The sequence below is a fragment of the Sapajus apella genome, unplaced genomic scaffold (genome assembly GCF_009761245.1).
Source record: "Sapajus apella isolate SASKATOON/1434 unplaced genomic scaffold, GSC_monkey_1.0 scaffold8, whole genome shotgun sequence".
In the NCBI taxonomy this organism is placed as follows: Eukaryota; Metazoa; Chordata; class Mammalia; order Primates; family Cebidae; genus Sapajus; species Sapajus apella.
The window spans coordinates 29,149,904-29,174,256 of record NW_022436948.1 but is presented as its reverse complement, the minus strand read 5'-3'; the positions used below and the strand labels follow the sequence as shown (position 1 = coordinate 29,174,256).

Genomic DNA, 24,353 nt, shown 5'->3' with positions numbered 1-24,353 from the left:
AATAAAATTATAAACACTTGTGCTACAAACAATACCATGGAGAAAATAAAAATATAAACCACGGAATTGGAGAAAATATATTATATTGCAAGTGATATTATCTAATAAAGGACTTGTATCCAGAATATATAAAAAACATTTAAAATGCAAAGATAAATAACCCAATTACAAATGGACAATGGATGTGAAAAACACTTCTCCATGAAGATATATAAATGGCTAAAAAGCACATGAAAAGATTCTTGACATTATTAGTCATCAGGGAAATGTAAAGTACAAAAAAATGTAAATCAAAATCACAATGAGATTCCATCTCACATCCACTAGGATGGCTAGTATTAATAAGACAGACAATAACAAGTATTGGCAATGATGTGGAGAAATTGAAACCCTCATTCATTGCTGGTGGGAATGTAAAATGACGCAGCTGCTTAGGAAAGCAATTTCCCAGTTTCTCTGTTAGACACAGTTACCATATATCCAAGAGCAATGAAAAAATATTTTCATACAAAAAATTGAACAGAAGTATTTGTAGCAGCATTATTCATAATAGCCAAAAAGTGAAAGCAACCCAACTGATCATTAACTGATAAGTGGATATATTAAATGTGGTCCATAAAGGAGAAATATTACTTGGCAATAAAAATGAATGAAGTACTGATACTTGCTACAAAATTAATGACATGTTGTTCACATGCATCTAGAAATGGGTGATCTTTTTTTTTTTTCTTTTTTGGTGGAATCTCGTTCTGTCGCCAGGCTGGAGTACACTGGATCACTGCAACTTCTGCCTCCCAGGTTCAAGTGATTCTCCTGTCTCAGGCTCCCGAGTAGCTGGGACTACAGGCATGCATCACCACGCCCAGCTAATTTTTGTATTTTTAGTAGATATGGGGTTTCACCATGTTGGCCAGAATGGTCTCAATCTCTTGACCTCATGATCTGCCCACATCGGCCTCCCAAAGTGCTGGGATTACAGGCATGAGCCACCATGCCTGGCTGATGCATGGTCTTTCTTAGTGTTAGTTTCTTCTGTTAAAATGAAAGTAATACTTCCTTCCACCCAACTTCTGGGCATAATGACTAAGGAAGAAAACAGGTGCTTAAGTACTTCATAAAGCACCAAGCACTTCTATAATCCAGCTGAACAGTTTTAGAAAGATTTAGTAAAAAAATACAAATGATGTAATAGAGAATACTTACCTTTTCCTCAGAAAGGGCTTTGATGTACTTTTTACCCACTTTTTTCTTCATTGTCCAAGAAATAGTTCTCATTTTTTTACCCAAACCTCCTCCATTATTTGAAGTTTTATTTGGTTCTCCACTTTCATGTATGGGATCTCCATCACGTACCTAGATTAAAATTGTTTATAAAAGACAAAATAATAAAACCATAAAAAACATTCATCTGAAATCATTGTTACAGGGAGCATTCTGAGTTTGTGAACTTCCCATGCATTCTGTGCAGCAGCCTCCATGGACATACACATATTTTTAAAGTTGTCTAGGCCTGGTTGCTTTTGTTATAAACTTGAAAAGTAAACCTTGTGATACTGAAGGACTTGAGCCTCACATCTGCAACTCTTTTAGAGAATTTTGCCTATTTTTTAAATTGCTGTATTGAAGAACCATTTTATTACCTCTTCCTGAGGTGAACAAATAAGATTAAATACCAGGTATAAGGAGTTATTGTATCTACACAGATAAAAAAACATTTTATTGGAAGCTTTAAATAGGCTGTAGCATCTATCTGAGTTGAATGGGCCTAAAAATATCCTCCTGCTTCTCATAGAAATTTAGATGATTGTGGTTATTTTTAAAGAACTTTTTGTGTTAATGAAATCCACTGAGAAACATTAGGGTTTTTTTTTTTTTTCATCTTAGCATGAACATTTCCCACATTCTCAATCAATAGTAAATATGAATTGGTTCCAGCCATTAGTACAGAAATCTTTATGTAATTCACATGCTATATTAATCAAACATCTTATTTGGACTGCTTTTGTCTGTGCTTAGGAATTTTGTTAAACCAATGACTCAGAATAAAATACACTGTTCACAGCCACAAGACTCTATATATCATAAAACAATGTTCTGTTAACAAAATTAATATGTATAGATGTGATATATGTCACATTATATAGAATCTATATGGAATAAAATATCCTCATCACCCACCTCACCCCTAGCTTTTTCTTAGGTCTCCCTTGCTCACTAGAGCAGTGGTTATCAAAATATGATCCCTGGACCAGCAGCATCAACATCACTTGAGGGCAGTTTGTGCTTTAGCAAGCTCTTCAAGTGATTCCAATACTCAGTAAAGTTTGAAAACAACTGTAAAAAAGTATTGCTATGCTGATCCCCTTGCAGTTTCTCTCTGAGGTTCTCACCAAAGTTTGTATTTGCTTTTGCCATTGGCTTCCCCTAGATATCCAAGAATTTCTTCCATGAGTCATCCAGGCTTCTACTCACATGTCATATAATAGGAGAGCAATTTTCTGATTGATCACCCTTCACACTTCCATACATCCTGTTTATTGGCCCTGATTAATTATTCCTCTAAGCAGTTAACATTATCTGATAATATGTTTTTTCATTTGATTATTATCTACATCTCCTACTATGATACATGCTCCATGAGACTCGAGATTTTATCTGTTTTCTTTGAGTGTCTAAGTACTTCCAGGCACATAGCTAGCACTAGATATTATGTGAATAAATGAAACTTCTTATGTAGAACTTTGCAGATTTTTTTTTCTTGTAGGATATGTTTGGGTTACATATTTTAAAATACCTTATATTTGCAAGAAAAGAAACTTGAAGGTCATCTAGTTTGGCACTGCCCACCATTCCTGATAGATGGACAGGCAGTCATTCACTGAATATAAAAAACGATGGGAAACTTCTCTTTAGTGAACTTGAATATTTTAATATAAAAGTTTAACCACATAGTTAATATCATTATTAATCAATATTATATTTTGCTTCATATCTTACCCCAAATTGCCTATGATAAATATGAATGGACAGCCAATTTAAACCCTCATTGCACTTTATTAATTTCTACATTCAAGGTTATAAAGGCAAAGATTCTTTGCTTAATTCAAAAGCCCCGAATAAAATATAATTTGGAAGCACTTTAAAATTTTAGAGTTAGCCTTTTTCTTCTCTCTACTTAAACTTTCTCTGTCTTCATTGTAGAATTATTTTGCTAACTAACATAAGAAATGTTATTTAATTACTACTTATGTTACCCTGTGATTTCTAAACTTCAGAAAAATGTACCACAAATATTTTTTTACGTTTTTCTATCATTATTTACAGTAGCTACAAAGAAACTATGTTTATGTCTTTTGAATGTTAACATTTTTCTATTCTGTTCTCCATAGCCTGAATCAAATTTCTATTTAGATATTACTTATGGGTTTGTTGTTGTCCTTTTAAGATTTGTCTTCCCCTGTAGACTCCAGGTATGATAAGGATTTTCATGTGTGATTGCAACAGTACTTCCTGAGTAAGGGAAAACCTGTCATAGAGTAGGCATTTTTTTTGAATGAATGCTGGACTTTTGAAAAATATGCAAGCTACTTTATTAGGTTCATTAAATTCTTTTACAAATTATTAGGCGACCATTATTAACTAATGACCCTGAATGAATCTGAGCTATCTTATGTAGGCTAATTCCAGAATTATAAACTAAATAGCAGTAGAATATATGTATGATTGTGGAGAGTTAAAAATGTACACAAGATGCCAACTGAAAATAAAATTATATACAGCTTCTTTCTCTCTTCACACACACACATATATATGGAGAGAGATTTATGTGTATATATTCCATGTATTACTTACAATTATGTAAAAGTTGATTATACAGTTATGTACAAGTTTACTCATAAATGTGAATATATACATAATAAATAAAAGGAGATAATTACTAAAATTAAAATATTTAAAAATATTACAGATAGATATATCTGAAAATAAACATAAGATCTAAAAACCTATTGATCTGAAAAGAATATATTGCCTGTGAGCTTGCAGAATCAGGTTCAATCATAAACAGTATTTTCTGTTTTCTCAGTAGACACCCTATCTCTGTACTATTTTATTAGTTGTTGTTATACCTGTCATTAATCACTTAGCAAATGTGGCCCCAGCTTTATGAGATAGTATGGCAAACTTTGGAGTCAGAGAAGAGTTAGAGTTCTGCCTTTGTCTTTATTCACTCTGTAATTTAGAAGTAATTTTATTTGATGAAGCAAGCATATTTCCACAATGGCAAAATAGATACACTAATACTTCCCATGTTATAGATAGGTAAATTGTTATAGAGAGGTAAAGTTAGCATTGTGCTTATTTCATGGTGAGTGCTCCATTAAATGTACATATTATTGAAACTTTTTGTATGTAAACCTAATTTTATGGGAAGCTTTTCTTAAGCTACATTTAAAATGTTTGTAGTTTATTAATATGTATGTAGTGCTCACCAATGGAATGTTTCAGTATACACTGAAGTGTGAGAGTCCAATTGGGCAGCCATATGCTCTCCTTAACAAATTTACAGTTGAGCCATTTAATCATTTTCTAATTTGAAGCAATTACAACTTATATAAAATTATATATATATGCTAAATAATGTGTACAAATACAACGTTGGGGTGTGTGTGTGTGTGTGTGTTTGTGTGTGTATATATATACATACACACATTGTTTTATGGCAGTAATACTCAGGAAATTTGGAATTGTCAGTGTTTTTGAATTCTATCTTTTTAGGTGTATATTTTGCTTTCCCAAACATCTGTTAGGTTTCTTAAAATAGCATTTTACTTTTAATGCCCTGCATGATACTGGATACTGATAGAAACAAGAGACAGCCGAGGGTCCCTGGTGAAACGTCACTTTCAAGCCTAAAACAGCCTGAAGGCTGAAAAACCAGACTGCTGCTCCTGGATGAAGCCAACCCTTTCCCAACTGCTTCTCTCTGAATAATGTCCACCTGTGCACTGGGGGAATTCGGTGGAGCTACGGGAAGTTCCCGTCCTTTGCAGCGGGAGGAGCCTGGCCTCCTCTGTTCCTTTGAAGTGGCCAAGAGTCAATCTGTAAGGTAGGGGCCTGCTAGCAGGACTCTCACTTTGCTGAGAGTTCCTCTTTCCTTTTTTCCTTTTCACACAATAAACCCTGCCCTACTCACCCTACAATGTGTCTGTGGCCTAAATTTTCCTGGTCATGTGACAAGAACCCCCTTTTTCTCTACAACAGTACTTAATAATGGTTTGTTCATTTATCATGAAAATATGTGCAAGGCTATAATTTTAAAATGTATTTATTTTTCTTATTGTACTTTGCAAAAATGACACTGTCTTCGTATTTCATAATGTGTTTCCATGATATTCATAAAAATGGAATAAAATACTAACCTCAGTTGAATCATCTGGTTTTGATATAGAATTATTCCGAAAACGATCAAAATTCCCAAAACTGCTGCTTCGCTATAAAATAGAAAAGAAAAAGGAAAGGAAACTTAGAGTTGGTTATTTTCACTACCCAAACTGATTAATATATTAGATTATAGCTGAACAAGCCACATATTTTGCAAATACAGTGTTTAAAAAGCTCTTCTCTCTGGAATATTCGAAGGCTGTGAAGATACAACAATTAACATGTTTATACTTACAGCTGATAAAATGTCTTTCTATGTTATAGTGTTAAGTAAGCACCTTGAAGAAAATCTTGGTTAAATTATTTTAAATTTATGATTTTAATTTTGTTCTTGGAAGTGGCAGCTGAAGAATCCATAAATTCTAAACTAAAGCCCCTTGAAATGAGCTAACCACAAACTTAGTGGCATGTAGTACTAACCAACCAGCCAATAAACAAATAACAACAACGCAACACACAAACAAAAAGCAAGCATCTAACTAGATCCACCAATATGCCTCACAAAGATCAAGTCTGTTCACACACTGGGGCTTGTGGGGAGGAGGGCGGGGAGAGGCAAATCATCAGGAAAAATAGCTAATGGGCGATGGGCTTAATACCTAAGTGATGGGTTGACAGGTGCAGCAAACCACCATGGCACATGTTTACCTATGTAACAAACGTGTACATCCTGAACATGTACCCCAAAACTTAAAAGTGAAAATAAAAGATCTACTTTGTTTTAAGAAAAAAAAAAGAACAGAAGTATATATTCTATTACCAACTATTGATCATTTGAAATTCTCTGCTGGATTTCAGAAACAGAAGGCACACACATAGACTCATTAATAAATTGAAAGCAGCATTTAGGTATGCACAATCCAAGGTTGGGAGTAAAACTGAATTTTTCCACATTTGACATAGAATTACAATGAGACCTCTGCATCAGTTTCATTCACTGGTTTTGAGAAAAAGCTCAGTATGTTAATAGAAGATGTTGCCTTGAATACCTTTTGCCTTCAAAGCTAAATTTTTATTATGCAACTCATTTTAGGCAGGTAATTATAAATAATTCCTGATAGGCGACAAAATAAATCAATCTCTTAAACACATTTTAAAATTCTTGAGAGTCATTGAGTCAAAAAATTGATATTTCTTCACTATCTAATTTTATGCATTTTTGAGAAGTTGGATATCTGATGTTGTATTCTTTGTGTACCCGTAAATCCCAAGAATATTTTCTTTCTAAAGGCCTTTATCTCATTTCAAGCTTATCATATTTTAAGAATAAATGGGTGGTACTGACATATAATCTGGTAATTTAGACAGTTAATAATGGGAGTCAGTAATCTATAAAATCTTGTACAAGTTCTCCCTTAATGCTATTAATAGGATCTCGGAAACTGCTACCTTAAGCAAAACCAGTTATAATCCACTTTACCATAGGCTACTTGAAATAACAAGTTCAAATAACAAGTTTCTATGACCTATTTTTTGGCACAAAAACATCATCAAATTACTAAATAAAGACCCAAACACTTCTGAGGGTAAACATGGAAACAAACGTGATCCATACATACATTTAAGAAAGATTAATTTAAAAAACTAACATAATTATTTACCCAGTTATTCCAGCTCAGGGTTGCTGTGAGTGGTTAGAGCCTATCCCCACGACTCAGGGCACAAGGCAGGTACCAGCCCTGGACAGGGTGCCGTTCCATTGCAGGGCGCACTGAAGCACACATCCACACTCACTCGTCGGGGAGCGATTTTGACACGCCAGTTGACCTGACATGCACTTCTTTGGGATGTGGGAGGAAATCCACACAGAAATGAGAAGACTGTGCAAACCCTGCACAGACAGTGACCCTGGTCAGGAACTGATTTTTTTTCCTCCATCAATGTTATTATAACAAAATGATATTGGAGGAAATGATATTATTGGAGGATCTACTATATTGTCCTTTCAGAAATCACAGTCCATTTTAGTACAAGTCAGCTTCAAGGGCTCCTAGTCCTTAGAGGCTCTGTCTCCCTACCAGCTATCTTTAAAAATCCTTGTTTCCCTTTTAAATGAACTGAAATAAAAAGATCCTGACATATGAAAAGAGGTTAGCTTGATAGACGGTGTAATACAGAATATTGCCCCAAGGACGATGTCTGTGTTAGACACAATTAGCGCCTTTTGCTGACTTGCCACCCCTGCTGAACAAGCCCTTCAGCCTGTGGTGAGAGGAGCGGAAGTGAAGAGCTGAAATTGAGAACCACACTGGAAAATACAGTCATCTTATGTCGTACTGACTAGTCTAGAGTGGCTTCCCAGAGTATTAATCACTCCAGCTTGCCTAGTAGGCCTTTCCATCTGGCCGTCATTGCTCAGCAGTCACAGAAGGGAATTGAGTGTATTGTTGTCCTGCTTATAAACAATCTGAACACAGGGAAATCTATTACTCTTTTATATACTTAAAACCATTCTATGTCCGATTGGAGCCCATGCCCAAGGCAATTTTGTAGCCTACATCTAGCCTGTTAAATATTAATGAGAGTTAGGGTATGATTTCCACCACTGGATAATGGGTCCTGTTGCACAGGAGGGCACAGAATAGACTCACTTCAGCATTTCTCTACACTATCATCTTCCATTAAGTAATCAATAGCCACCACCTTTTAAAATTAATTCTCCACTCATTATATCAATAAAGAAAAGCAGATTTAGGAGTCCTGGTTTAAGAAGGACACAGAACTATTACTTTGGGTTTTTTCAGTCATCTCATTGCTAATTACTCAATAGCTTTATGCCATAGGAGTATATCAATCCATGCTAAGACACCCTTAGGAAGAAAATCTAAATATTTCAAAGAACATTTATATTTTTTAATTATTCTCTAGTTTAAAAGATAGTAAATAAGTTTCTCAGATGGTTTCATAATGTATAGATTATGGCTTATGACAAAAAGGGGTAATGTCTACTATGAGGTCTGAACAATGAACACATTTGTAACTTCTGTTCTTGTCAAGTTTTACGATAACAAGGTGGATTATATGGAAACAAAGCCTGCTTCCTAAAAGTCCTTAATAAATGAGAATGTGTTTGAATATTGATAATGTTGCATTATACAATTGTAATGTATTAGACAGTAAACATTATCTTATACAAGTTCCTATCAAGACAGTTATTATATAAGCAAATAACTGTCAAAAAGGAGAGGAGCTTAAATAAAAAATACAATATATATGTGTATATATATATATATTTTAATTATTACTATTATTATTATTATTATTTTTGAGACACAGTCTCCCTCTGTCGCCAGGCTGGAGTACAGTGGCATGATCTCTGCTCACTGCAACCTCCGCCTCCCGGGTTCAAGTGATTCTCTTGCCTCAGCCTCCTGAGTAGCTGGGACTACAGGCATGTGACACCATGCCCAGCTAATTTTAGTATTTTAGTAAAGGCAGGGTTTCACCATGTTAACCAGGATGGTCTCCATCTCTTGACTTCAAGATCCGCCCACCTCAGTCTCCTAAAGTGCTGGGATCACAGGCGTAAGCCCCCGCACCTGGCCACAACATAGATAATTCTTTGTGTTTGTTGACGTTAGATAATTCTTTGTGTTTGTTGACCTTAGATCATATTTAGTCTTTATATTCTACACAAATGTTTCCAGTCTTTCTTCATGCAATTAAAATGCATTTGCAAAATGGCACAATACCTATAGAGGGAAATTTGGCAATATCTAGCAAAATTCTACATACATTTTCCCTTTGGACCAAGAATTCCATTTCTAGACGTCTTTGCCAGAAATACAACTGGATATGAATTGTTTACAATTCAACATTCACTGTAGCACTTTCATGTTATCAAAAAGATGTAAAGCCTAATGTTCATCAAGAGGATACTGGTTGAATAATGTATGGTAAATCTACACAATGCAAATGTATGTAGGTGTAAAAAAATTAAATACATCTTTTTATATGCAACAGAATAACCTCTAGGATATAGTGTAAGTTGAAAAAGTAAACTGGAGAAAAGTGCAATATATTCAAATACATCTAATGTCAAAATTCATGAGTTCATAAGGATACTAAAAAGAAAAATTCATCTGTCACATTGGGAAATGTCATAATTATATTCTGAAAACTAACAAAGGGACAACTTAGACATTTAATCTGCCTTTCCTGTATGAAATCTGCTTCATCAACTAAATAGTTCATCAACTAAATATTTACAGTTGATGAGGGGAAATTGCTCTATATATGTGCATACTTCAGCTAATCAATTAAAAATAATGAAATGATAAGATTACCATTTTGCAAACCCCTAATGCAATGTCAGATCCAGGCAATGATCATCAATGGACACTAAAATCACACAAAGGGAGATAACCAGAATATATGCTTTGTGATGGAGCACCAAATACAGCTAATGAAATGTTGTTTATAAGAAAGAAAGAAAGAGAGAGAGAGAGAGAAATGAAAGGAAAGAAAGAAAGAAAGAAAGAAAGAAAGAAAGAAAGAAAGAAAGAAAGAAAGAAAGAAAGAGAAAGAAAGAAAGAAAAAAAGCAATCACACTAAGCTCTGTATCTAGCTACCAGATTTAAGGATAAAAAGAGACAAAGGAGCATGTTAAATAATACCAGGAAGATACAGTCAATCAGAAAAAATACAGACAAGAAAATAAAGGACAAAAGAACTGAGTTTCTTCAGCAAATCAATGTAAAAAAATTAAAAAAAAGAAAGGTAAAGTATAAATTAGGAGACTTCAGAAACAGATCAACCAAATATAACCCATGAACCTTGTTTAAATATAGAACAAATAAACCACTATACCAAAAACAACAAAGAGACAACTAGGGAAATTTTTTAAGGGACTAGCTATTTGATGTTAAGGAAGTAATGTTACTCTCTTATTTACAATTTGAAATAATGTAGTGAGGAGCAGCAAATGTGTGGGTGTAAGGAAGAAACACAATTGACCATTCTTGAATGATTAGCTGGGTGGTGGATATATGGGGATAGATTTTGCTACTCTCTACTTTTGCATATATTTAAATTCTCCATTAAAAAATGTTGGGTTTTAAACAGAAATATTTCTATATAATAGCTAAAAATAATTTATAAAAGTTAGTGGTCTCAGAACTTTAATATGGAATCAATTTGTAAAAAAGAAAATCATAATATAGCTTAGACCATGGTTGTTTGGAAGTACAGACAGGGAAGAAAATAAAGTTGTGTTTCCTAAATTCATTTTAGTACAACTAACTTTCTGATATAAACATGTGACCTTGGATTGCTGTTTTGAAGACTATCTGCAATAACATGGTGCACTTAAGCCTCTTACACAGAATCCACGTGGCTTACACAAAAATAGTGCTGAACTGGGGTCAGCTGGGGTGTTTGAACACATTCGTGTATGTGTGTTTCTATGCAATCAAAAAATAATATAAAAGCAATTAAGAAGATTTTTAATTAGTCTTCTTTCTTCCCTAGTTTTGCAAAACAATCTAATTATTACAGAAGGTTGTTTCATGATATAAAGCTGGCATTGTTCTTAAATATCATCTAGCTCTTCTCAATAAGGACACTGTTGGAACCAGAACTTGCAAAAAGTTCCTTTATAAAAATTCTCCACCCTTGTGCTGGGAAAAATCCTTTTGATTTAAAAAAAAAAAAAAAATTCTCCACCTTGTTAGACCCTCCCCTATGCCATTCCATTACAGAATCTAGATCCTGTCTTCTTTCAAAGAGATTTGCTTTCTGAGCAGAATAAAAATTATGGCAAAGTTAGTTTGATAGAGAAAATGAAACTAACTTGGTTTCCTAGAATACAGACCAGCCTGCATTTATGAACATGAATGAAGATTAGAGGGTCTCTCCGTAGAAATCTGAATCAAGCTTCTGACCAAAACCAGAAGAAATTGACCCTCATTTTCTTTTTAGCCAGCCACTAACTTTGGGGGTCTTCAAACAAGATTTCATCTCCAGCATGACTTAATATTTGGGTAAGGTGCTGATGGAAAACTTTCACAGTCTATTTCAAAGAAAAAATTTGCATATGTGAATCACACATCTACAGTATCTTGAAATATACTGGCAAATTAAAAATTACACACACCCTGCTAACAAATTTTCACCTCTTCTACATACTGCACAAAGCACGTTGGTTAATAATACGCTCAAAGATCAGAATTCTGTTTCAGCACACCCTTGTATAAATATTCTACTATAATAAAATGCTAAATCTCAATAAGCTTGTCAGCTTTTATGCAAAGGCACTGGAGGATTTAATTGTTCTAACTAACTCAGGTGCTCAGATCTTTTGAAGAGGTTGAACAAATTTAACTCACTTAAAATAATCAGTTAGAATTACTTCAGTGCCATGTGGTGCCAGAGGAATATAATTCTGTGGGATATCAGGAAACTGAAAGCTAAAAGACAACTAGAGTTGTAAAGCCTTGCCTTTGACACTAACGTTTTATCCTGGGATAAAGACAGCCCAAAGTTGAAACATGTATCAATGCTTTAAATATTGTCAATGTACATCTGGACTCTAAGAACAAAAGCTAGTCTACTCTATCTCTCTGGTTCACTAACTTTTCTATCAACTGAAAAATATCTGTAAGAAGTACAGATTCTGACTCCACCACAGTTTTACAAAGTTTTATCAAAATTTCCGTGGTAAAGATTTTCTTTCAGAAGTTCATGTGACACTAGAAATGTTTTCTGCAAGTTGAAACCATTTTAAAGATTACCCAAAGAAAAGAAACTAGAACTAAAAAAAAAAAAAAAAAAAAAAAAATCAATGCAGCATGATCCATAACCTCTGTAAGTGGTTATTCATATCAGCCTATTTTATGCAACAAAACAAGTTTGATGAGTAAAAAAGACTCAAATTTACAACCATATGTCATTCCCATTATTTACAATGTACCCATAGACTATAAATCATGCTACACTTCCGGGAATGGAATAGATATTATGAAATTCTATTTTACTTGAAAATAGTTCTTAAATAATATTTTGATATGTTTTAAATATTAAAATTAAATAATGATGTCATATGTTTTAAATATCACTTTTTCAGGTAAAAAGCATAACATGGCAAAAAAATTGGAATCATTAATTCTTTAGAAAGCTATTAAAAAGGAAATGAAAAGCCTTAGAAAATGTGGCCACGATTACACTACCATGAACTCCTCAATTTGTCTTCCCTGTTGTGAAAATTCTGCTGGGTCTACTCATTCCTACATAATGCCATTCCATTACAGAATCTAGATCCTGTCTTCTTTCAAAGAGACCTGCTTTCTGAGCAGCATAAAAATTATGGCAAAGTTAGTTTCATAGAGAGAATGAAACTAACCAGGTTTTCTAGAATACTGACCAGCCTGTATTTATGAACATGAATGAAGATTAGAGAGTCTATGTAGAAATCTGGATCAAGCTTCTGACCAAAACCAGAAGAATTTGACCCTCATTTTCATTCTTAGCCAGCCACTAACTTTGGGGGTCTCCAAACAAGATCTCATCTCCAGCGTGACTTAATATTTGGGTAAGGTGCATAACTGTGTTGTTGTGCACTTTCGATCCCTTCTCCCTCTTCTTCTCTAACTACTAAACCCATAAATACCACTAAAATAAATACTAAAATAAATAAATAAATGGTACTTCTTGGTCCTCCTTGAACTCTTTCATTATGGCAACACTTCTTGAAATCTTTAAGAATTTCCTCAGGGAACCCAATTTTATGCTTGCCCCAGACCATTAGCACTCTCTGCCTGCCTCTAGGCTGCAAAGCAGATGTACCAACCAAAGGCTCTGTGCCAATGTCCTGCTCCCCCTGAGGATCTAGTTTGGCCCTACCTCTGAACCCTTCACCAGCCCCATTTGACAATGGCATTTGCTCATTGCTCTATTTGGAGAGTTTGGACACATAATGTAAAATGTAATACACCACAAATGCACATTCTCCCAGCCTATATATGTGTTCAATTCTTTCTCAAAATTTCATTGTAGGTTTTTTTTTTCATTATTTTTACTAAAGTATGTGCTAATTCTTGAACCAATGCAACAACTTTCAGATCATTTGTCCCTAAATTCTTGCCCCTCTAATAATCTACAGTACCACGTCTTATTATCTTATTCTTTCCAAAATGTAAAGCTTGCTCCACATTGCCATGACTGTTACCAAGAGCTTTCTATCGCCAAACTCCATGCCATGCTATTTAACTATAATTATTTCATTAGATAAACACAGTCCCCCTCTGAGTTAGGCATTAATTTCTCCACTTCACAGATGAGGAGAACTAAGGCTCGGAGTATTTAAATAGCTCTTCCTCAGTCAACAAAATAAAACCCATACTCAGTATGCAGTGCATTTGTGATTTCTTATGGTATCAGGCAATGTTGGTTACAATGATTTAACAGAATTTCTAATACTTCTTGCTGGTCACTATAGACAAACTCATTTATATCTCTAAGCTTTTGCTCTTACTGTTTTTTGTTCAAGGAATATTGGTCTTTTTTTATTCCACCTACTCAAACCCAGCCTACTCTTTCAGGGCAGGATTAAGTCTCACCTTCCTTATGAAACCCTTTTCTGATGCCATTTTTGTGAACGTTTTAGTGCACAATAATTGCCGCTGTTACTACATGCTGTAGCTCCAATGGATAAAAATCCTACGGTTGTGAGGCTTGGGCAAAACCATAGCAAATGACAAATCCCACATTACTCCTCAAGTTAAATGTCAAAAATCATGTATCTCAGAGTTACACAGAAACAAATTAAAACTTAATCATGTTACAACTAATGACAATAATTTGTTGATGTTTAAAGACCATAAGGGTTTGCCTCATGTAATTTAACATAAATACTCTAAGTGGCTTCTATGGCTCAACTTTGTACTCTGTCCATATCAATAAATAAGAGTCAACCCTAAGAGAGATGTATACTGTATTGGTGCCATGGACCAAATCATCCCAACCCATAAGAACTAAACAGAATCATGTTCCAATGAAAGGTAGACAAAGAATCAATTCCTATAAGCAGATTATATTCATATACAAAATAAAAGAAGTTAAAATCTATAGTAAATGTCAACTTGGAAATTTGTATTCATTCATTTATGCTTATTTGTATTGACTACTTAGTACATGAAAGGCATTTTGAGTGCCTATGCCTGCTTAATTTATAGTTTGTCTACATAATGGTACACTAAAATAATCACAGATTTTGGGAGGAAAATGAGCTGAAATCAACATAATTTGAATTCGTTTAATCATTTTCAAAAATTAGTAGATTTGTATAATTGTTGAAAAAGGGGCTCTTTAGAAATAATCACTAAATCCAAAGATTGTGATCGCTAAAGTTATGATAAGTAGCAAAAGTAGTGGAACGTATGCTATATATAAAATAGATAGATCACTGGGTGCTAAAAAAAAATAAAAATTGTCTAGTATCTAATATAATTCTCTCCCAAGCTTTCACGGGAGAGAAGTAAATACTGTCTCTAGTAAACATCATTTAGGTCACTATAAAAATATTTTGTATTTGTTATAGGAATATTTCACTGAGATTTTTTATTGTCTGGATGAACTCTCTCTCAAAAGTAAAACTGGCAAAGTTTTCAATGCATGCACCAGCATGGATAGTTTGTTAAAGTTTCATGAAGAGCTGCGTTGAGAAGGGTTCCAAAGCCACTTTCAGAGCTAAAAAGTCATGATTAACTGTGTCCACAGAGGTTATAGAAGATAGTGGATGTGTGGGGAAGGAATGAGGAATTATGGGTAACATGTTTTTTGCATTTGCCATCTCAAGTAATTTCCTTGAGCAAATTTTGCATTACTAATTTTGTTATCTAGTGATAAACGGAGGGCAATTCAAAGGATGGATGACTCAAATTTTCAATCTATAAAATATATATATATATTATTCTTCCATAAGTTTGGAGATTAACTGTTCCATGCATATTTTATTTCTCTATTTATTATAGAATATTAAATAATATTTTAACTAGTCACATAGTTATCAACTTTTTAAATTCTGTAACTAAACTTCAAAACCAAATAATTCTACAAACAAATAATTCTGTCTAAATAATACTCCTATATAGAATATGGCTTATAGACAGAAGGTAATATTGAAGATGATGGTTTAAAAAAGTAACAATTAAGAAAATAACTTTGAAATACTGATTGCAATAGACTTTACTACATTAACCATAAAATTAAATATTAAATTTATTCTGGTTTTTGTAATAAGTGACTGATTTTTCTATTTGTTGTACTGTTAATATGATTTATCATATGTATTTTGTATAGTGTTATTTATCCAAAAGAAAATCAAAGGAGATACCAAAAAAAAAAAAAAGAGTAACTTATTATAATCTAAGTTAAATTGAGCAATTTCTTTCATGGTCTTAGATGTAAGCCTTTTTTTTTTTTTCTTTTCTATAATCAGAGAGAGAGGAAATCTTGAAAATTTTTTTATTATCTAACATGATGGAAGAATGTGCAGTACTTTTAAGCCTAAAAACTTTTAAACATATGTGATAATTGAATATGTTATCAAAACTTTAGTGTCCTGAAATATTTCCTAACACTTTACCCATCTCATATTTACACTACTAAATTCCAGTCACTCCAATTTTTTAAATAAAATAAAATTATCACAAAGAGGCAAAAATTTATAGTACCCATTACTTTGAAATTATGGTTAAATAAAGAGGTGAAAATTATGTCGGGAAAGCAAAACCCTTTTAACCAAGTTTCCCATCAAATTTTCTGGAACAAAAACTCCCTTAAAAGTCCTCTGCATTCACTTGGCCTCTGGGTATGCAGTAACCTTTCCAAAGGTCTGCCCAGGGGATATTTAGTCATTCTGTGATCTCCTTGAACACAAGTAATGACAAACAATAAGTTAATTCTCAAAAAGTTTTTTTTTTTTTGAGTCATTTTTACTACTTTTAAATGAGTGTGTTTGATGCATGATTTCGGTCCCCCTGATTAATGGTCACCGCCAGCCCAGCTTCTGGAGTTGTAATGTTTCCGTGAGCTTCCCTCCAGCAGAGCTCGACCATTAATCCAGTGGCATATGTCAGCTCAGCTGAGCAAGGTCACTCTTCTGCTTCAAGGGGAACCTTTTTAGAAATAATAAAACTGACAGAAAGTTCTTTTTTGCATGCTTTATGCCACCTGAGGTTGAGTGCTGCAGTTAATATCATAAAGCTTATAAACATTCCCATCTCAGGCAGCACCCGCTGCCACTAATCTTAGGAATTTAAACGCTTTTTTTTCTTAGTAAGAACAGACATGTTTATGTGGGGCAAATGTATGGTATGTAATCCCAAATAGGGGAAGAATGGATGGGAAAAAAACAGTAAGGTCATGTTAGAATGTTAGGAAGAGATGATAGAGTCCTATAATTTTTTAATTGTCAATTATATTTATTTACCTTTTAGCAAACTGGGATTTGGTTAGATGAATATTTCAGTCTATTGAGGGGTTAATAGCAGAATTGAAATTTAAGAGTAGTGGTAAAAATGAACTCAGTTTATGCTCATTACTTGACCTATAACGTAATGTTCAATAACTGTAGAACAGTTATCTTTGAAGGAACTATATTTTTAAAGTTATAAACATTTGTTTTATTGGTAATGACTTTTTCATAATTGATAAATAAATACAGTGAGATAGTCATAATATTAATTTGAAATTTTTAGATGTCCTAACATACAAATCAAACAAAAGATAAAAGAAACAATGATCACTATGTGATAACTAACAATATAAACAAACTATAATCATAAGTATTAAAAAAGTATATATTCAATATTTTATTACTTTTATTATTTATTTCTTGAGACAGAGTCTTGCTCTGTTGCCAAGACTGGAGTACAGTGACATGATCATAGCTCACTGTAACCTTGAACTCCGAGGCTCAGGCAATCCTCCCACTTCAGCCTCTTAAGTAGCTGGGACTACAGGTGCAATCCACCATGCTCAGCTAATTTTTTTTATTTTTTTGTAGAGACAAAGTCTCACTGTGTTGCCCAGGCTGGTCTTGAACTCCTGTCAAGTGATCTTCCCACTTCAGCCTCCTAAAGCATTGGGATCACAGGTGTGAGCCACCATGCCCAGCCACTTTTATTTAATTAAAAATATTAGTAGCATAGCTATAATCAAGTAAAGTATTCAGAGGAAAAAAACCCAGAAAATTCCAATTTGCTCTTTTTAACCAAATATTGAGACCAACACCATATCACTATGTAGATTTTGATACAAGGTAGATCTGACTTGACTCTTACTCTGGGAATTTAAGCTGTTAAAACTATGAAAAACATAATAAAGAAACCTCATTATTGTATTCATTTTACTTATGTAGAGAAAAGGTACCTGGAAGTGAAGCCAGTTGGCAACTTAGCTCAATCCTTCTAGGAAGCCAATACCTTGGTCAGGTATCATGTCTCTATGTCCAGGTTCGGGCCCTCACCGCAACAAGTATGGGAACTTTATTTTTCAAGCTTGAAAAAATAATACAACCTCAGGGTGACTAATTCATAAACCAAACTGATAAGATATCAAAAATGGCAATACTAAGCAAGCAAGCATTGATGTGCTGTGAGAATTTCATCTGCCAAGAAAAATGCATATTCATGTTGACTGATCAAAAAATGATTTCCCCTGGAAGAAGCATTACATAGGACACCAGATCATTTCTGGAGGTTTGTTTGATTCATGTAGTGGTCACAGTAAAGTCAATTAAATGGTATTAAAACTTGAGACATGAAGTTCTTCTCCTAGCCTTACATACACATCTTACCTAAGGGAAGAAGTCTGTCCAGCCAAATGGAATATTTGCTTCAGCTTTTTTGCATTGTTTACAGACACAGTGGCAAATTTCTACTCTCCCACACATTTCTAGGCTCTCTGCAAAGCAACACCCATTTGCTAATACTTTTTTTTTCCTTAAGACAGATGGCATTACGATGCTTGATTATTTTGAGTCTAGGAATGGTTACTTTGCTTTGATGTGGGTGCTGCCCAGATCTTTATCGGTGACCCATTTACAAACTATCTTCTGGTGCAGACTATTTCTGTAGATGACTAATATTATCCATTAGTCATTTCACACTCACTATACATATTTTGAGAAATCACTACTACGTTTTATACTATGAATGTTTTTGGCGGTAGCCAAAGTGTAATAAAAAGCAAACATAATCTGAAAGTTAGGTAGACGGAGTTCAATCCCTCTTGAATCCTCAACAAAAATCCCAGGGATACAAATATGAGTAAGATACATCCTCTGATCCTCTGTTCTTGATGGTAAATCTAGTTGGGAGTACATACTGAAATAAACTATGAGTTAAAAAAAAAACACACAGAGAAGTGTGGAACAGCACTGTGAAAACAGAAAGGAGGGAAAGATTATGAAGTGGACATGTATTACCAGCTAGGAAGCTTACATATGGTAATTTACTTAATTCTCACATCAACCCTATGTGACATGTTTTAAGACTTTCCCTTTTCCTGATTGCCACAATGAGGCTGAAGAAGCTTAAGAAAATGTTCAAAGTCCCCTGGTTAAGAAATATCAAGTAAGATGTTCACACTCAGGTCTCTATGCCTTTAGTTCATGTTGCCTTCTGCTCTTCCAGACAGCCCCCAATACATTGTTCTGGGGTGATTTGTTGAGGCTTTCTTGAGGTAATGACAGTCCACCTAAAATTCTATTAGATAAGAGTTCATGAGTTGGAAAAAATGCACAGAGCATTTTAGGGTAAGAGAAGCACAGACAGACACATATGACAGTGGTCAGATCAAAGGAACATGGGCCTCACTCTACCAACGAAACCAAAAGATCCAGTAGTAGGGCCCAGACATAGGTATTTTTGGAAAATGCCCCAGATGAGTTTAATATTAGGTTAGTGCAAAAGTAATCACGTTTTTTGTAATTACTTTTAATATGTAGCCAGAAAACACTAATCAAGGGAGTTGAACAGATGTTTTACTTTTTAGTTTTCAAATGACTCCTAATGGAGGTCTATGGGATGTAGCAGAGTTGCATTTGGATGGGAGGAAGGGAAGCATAGCAAAGACTGGAGAGTGAAGGCAAAAGGCAGGCAAGTCAAATTTGGGGCTGGCAGCATTAGGGGATTGGTCAACTGGAAGTGGAGAAAGATCTAGAGTAATTGGAAGGAAAGAAGCAACTAAAAACGTAATCCTCACTTCCATTTAGTACAAGCTCATGGACTATATGAGCTGAGCTGACTCCCACAAATTCCTATGTTTGCAGCCCTAACACCTAGAACCTCAGATCATGACTATATTTGGATTCAAAGCCTTTAAAGAGATAATCAGGTAAAAAAAAAAAAGTGGCCATTAGGGTAGGACCTAATCCATTCTTACTGGTGTCCTTATAAGATGATGTCAGGACACAGAGAGAGAGACATCAGGAGCACACAGGCACAGAGGAAGAGACAGTAAAAAGGGCAGCCATCTATAAGTCAAAAAGAAAGGCCCAGAACGAATCCTTCCCTGATAGCTCTCTGTGAAGCTAACCTTGCCAGCACATTGATCTTGGTCTTCCAACCTCCAAAACTGTGAGAAAGTAGATTCCTGTTGTTAAAGCCACTCAGACTGTGGTGTTTTGTTATGGCAGCCACAGCAAACTAATACAGACTAGGTGAAAAACCTCAAAGCTTTTCACATAAAAGGAGGGGAACTTAGCCAGCTTGTGGTGACAAACACCTCTCTCTATCTATGCAAGAATCACTTCATCTACCAACAAAGATAGTTTAAAAACTTCTTCTATTATTAATCAATTCTTAATAGGCGACATTTTTGTTCTCCACTAAGAAGCTAATATGAATGTCTTGTTTCTGAAAGTTCATCCAAATCTTTAACACTAGAAAGGAAGATAAATGGATCTGTTTGGTAATGCTAACTTTGGAAACAGCTATGTAGAGTACGAACTTGATTCCGTTATTGTAAACACACACACACACACACACACACACACACACACAGACACACACACACACACACAATTTTCAGGAATTTTGAAACCGTTTATCTCCAAAGCAAGACAAAGAAAGATTAAAGAGATAAGTGCCTGATTAATTTGATTTTTAACAAATCCAGCATCTTGGTAAAGTCTGACCTTATAATGCTTCCTATGAAATGCAATATCCAAATTTCCAAACAAAGGGGAGGCTATACTTCTGTCTTTTCTCTAGCTATTCATCTCCTGATCTTTCTGCATATTGTCTGAACACTTTCCAAGTATAGCTAATACATTTGGCCCCAAACTTTTGCTACCTGCTTGGGGTAAATCTTGATTACAGATTCATATTCTGTAAAATGGAAAAGCTAAAATGAATTAGTGCTTTGTTTAGAGTGAAGTGATCAAGGCTAAAAATTATTTAAAAGGTGAACTACAAATTGAAATAAAATCCAATGGAAAATTGTATGTTTAAGGAAGCAGCAGAAGCTTTTGGAAAGCGAGACATCAATTTTGCGGTGAATTTCTGGTGGCAATAAGCAATGGAACGAGGCCACTTCTCCTTGGAATGCGGGCACCAACTGGAAGGAAGAATGGGACAGGGCAGTGGAAACTTTCTGTTTGCCGTCTTTAGACTGCATGTGGTAAGTTTCCTAATCATATCTGAATGGATACAACAGGTACAAATAGATCCCAAATTTAGAGTCTTCTCAACATCCAACTCTACTGGGCTGTTCCTTTTCCTGAGCCACAGTTCTCTCTCGCCTGGTTTCTGCAATAGCCTCTTAACTTGTCTCACTCCCTTCAGTATATTTGAAACACAAAAGCCAAAATGTACCCACTAAACTGTAGGCCAGATTCTGTCACTTCTCAAACATCTGTCAATACTAGCCAACATTCTTATAATGACCTAGAATGACCTCTGTGATCCAGCTCTTTGTGGCTGCTCTTCCCCCGTGTACTCCGCTGCACTGTTTCTCAAACACACCAGAGACAGTCCCATTTCAAGACCTTTGCACTTGCTCTTCTGTCAGCCTGTAGTACAATTTCCTACACCAATCCCAAGGCCAGCTCCTTCACTTTCTTCTAGTCTATTCTTCTAGTCTATTCTCAAGACTGCCCCAGTGCCTCATAATTCAAATCCTTCTTTTCTGTTAATTTTTTTCTTCTTCTTGGGACCTATCATTATCAAGCACACTGTACATTTAACTTACTTATCCTATTTATTGTCTGTCATCCCCAGTAAATGTAAATCCTACTGGGGCAGGGATCTTTGTTTTATTCACCTTGGTATCTTCAGTGTATTGCCCATATTGTCCATAAAAAAGATTTAATAGATACTTGTTGCGTTGAAGGATACCTGAATGAATGAATGCATGGATTAGTGAACTAACTTCTAAGGCTTTTGAAAAGTAGAAAAATTTGCTGCCAGGTTGGAAAACTTTAAAAATTCTTGATGCCCAGTCACATTTTATATTAGGTAAATCAGAATATTTGGTGATGGACCCCAATCATCAGTATTTTTTTTTTAAGCTCTTCAGTGATTCAAATATTCGGCCTAGATTAAAAACCATCAATCTAGAACATCATTTCCAAATTTTAAAGTGCTTACAGCACTGCTGAGTATCTTGTTAAAATGTATGTTTTGATTTCATGGTCCTGGGGCAGACTGAAAAATGAACATTACTCACAAGTTCCTGGAATGCCCGTGCTGTTACTCTGTATGACTGCAAGTAGCAAGTTCTTCGATTCAAGTCTGCCTCGTTGAACCCTGAGATACAGTTTAACGAATTCTAGACTCCATTTTCTCCTAACTTGTCTTATTTGGTTTATGTTTGCAATATAATTTACTAAAAATATTAAAATAATGTTATCAATGCTATGTAAACACAAAAATGAAGACAATCTTTTGAGTGATCTGTTTTTTTTTTTTTTTTTTTTTGGAGGGGAGGGAAGTAATAACAGAATTTAAAATAAATATTTATAGACACCATTTTTTTAAATGAGAAAAGAATAAATCTAATATATTAACTACATTTTATATCACATATTTTATTCCAGATAACTCTTTTTGAAAAGCCAAATATTCAACAAAAATTACGCCCCAGATGAAGAAGTAATAGAGGGTAGGGGAGAGAGGCACAGGCTTAGAATCAGGAAGGCTGTGCTGTAAATCCCAAATCTTTTAACTCGGGGAAAAATTTTGCATCTATGGGGCTCTTCCTTCTTGGTAAATTGGAAATAAAAATAATGTCTATTTCACTGGGTTCTGAGAAGATTAAATGTAATGATGGATATGAACACCTTGGGCAAGTGCCTGGCCTCAAGTAAGCACCAGTGCATATGAATACTTCTTCTCTTTCTTATACCTGGTTAGATAAGAGTTAAAAATGTATCTTAGCAGCTTTGATACAAAAAACAGTGAAGAAAGCTATTTAATGGCACAACTATGTGTCATCCTTGTCTAGAAGCATAAATTTGCACAGCAGGCAGTGCAGTGAAAACAGCTCATAATCAACTCATCACCTCTCATCATTGCTAGGCTCAAATGCAAATGGGAAAGAATGCCACTTCAGTCATTGCTAGTGAAAATTAGCATCTGTGACACTAATGGTGTCTCATTTAGTATGCACTTTAGATTAAAAAGAATGGTTAAAAAAAAGCTGTTTCCAGAACTGTCATTATTCTAACATTTTCCTCAAAAAATAACAATGGTACTTGTATCTCCTTTACTCAAAGAAAAACCTGCTAAAATTTATTAACACACATCATTAATCCCTGCCAAGTAAAGGCCAAGTTGTTCTAATTACAGTTACTAACTTTCATTTGTGGGGTCTATTTCTTTCTATTTTCAAAGTTTCTTCCATATTCTTTGACCTGGACCAAAGGTCTACTGTTAGGTAACAGTGACTCTTCCCCCAGAGATTCTTGAATAATATTGAGTATATTAGAGTTCTTAAAATAAAGCTTAAAATGAGTTACAGTTGTATTTATACACAAACATTTTTACACATATACTAACAGACTTGTTACAAAGAGACAATAAAAGTACACAGCTCCAGTGAGTATCCATATCTGAACCAGCCTATATGTAGTAGACCAAGGATGTATAACTCTGAAGCTCATGATGCTTTTGAATGTGGCCCAACACAAATTCATAAACTTTCTTAAAACATTATGAGATTTCTTTTTTTTTTTTTTTTTTTTTAGCTCATCAGCTATCATCAGTGTTACATATTTTATATGTAACCCAAGACAATTCTTCTACCAGTGTGGCCCAGGAAAGCCAAAAGATTAGGCACTCCTAGAGTAGACTCAAGAAACTTAATTTACTTTACAAATATTTATTGAAAGTCTACTACATTCAAAGTATTATGCCAGTTGTGGAGGGAAGATATGTGGTTATGCTTGCTTCAATATTAGGTCATGATTTTTTTGAGTATTTGAATATTAAGAAAGTTGTTAGCCTGGGAAACCTAGAGAAACCCCCATGTCTACAAAATATACAAATATTAGCTGAGCATGGTGACGCAGGACTGTGGTCCCAGCTACTCAGGAGGCTGAGGCAGAAGGGTCACATGAGCCCAGACAGGCTGAAGCTGCAGTGAGTAATAACTGTGCCTGCACTCCAGCCTGGCTAACACAGTAAGACCCTGTGAAGAAAGAAAGGAAGAAAGAAAGAGAGAGAGAAAGAGAGGAAATGAAAGGAAAGGGGGAAGGAAAGGAAAAAGGGAAGGAAAAAGGAAAGGAAAAAGGAAAGGAAGAGGAAGGAAGAAAGGGAGGGAGGGAGGGAGGAGGGAAGGAAAGAAGAAAGGAAGGAAGGAAGGAAAAAAGAAAGGAAGGAAGGAAGAAAGAAAGAAAGAAAGAGTGAGAGAGAGAGAGAGGGAGGGAGGGAGGAAAGAAAGAAAGAAAAGAAAAGAGAGAGAGAGAG

The 24,353-nt window shown here is 34.7% G+C and overlaps 1 protein-coding gene and 1 long non-coding RNA gene across 8 annotated transcripts in view; one reads left to right on the top strand and one right to left on the bottom strand.

Annotated features, from left to right (window-relative positions):
• LOC116550961 (SAM domain-containing protein SAMSN-1) overlaps positions 1 to 24,353 on the bottom strand; it is a 147,669-nt gene that overhangs the window by 26,528 nt on the left and 96,788 nt on the right. For 3 of the 4 annotated variants that reach the window (XM_032277171.1, XM_032277168.1, XM_032277169.1), the window contains 2 exons: positions 5,421 to 5,492; positions 1,204 to 1,353 (listed from right to left, as the gene is read on the bottom strand). In XM_032277171.1, the coding sequence (XP_032133062.1) occupies positions 1,204 to 1,353; positions 5,421 to 5,492 (222 nt within the window). Of the gene's footprint in view, positions 1 to 1,203; positions 1,354 to 5,420; positions 5,493 to 7,043; positions 8,609 to 24,353 lie in introns of those variants that run through there. The other variant, XM_032277170.1, reaches the window with a different exon arrangement.
• The window catches only part of LOC116550964, a 198,327-nt gene that overhangs the window by 129,078 nt on the left and 44,896 nt on the right, over positions 1 to 24,353 (top strand). The gene's annotated exons all lie outside the window — the stretch shown is intronic.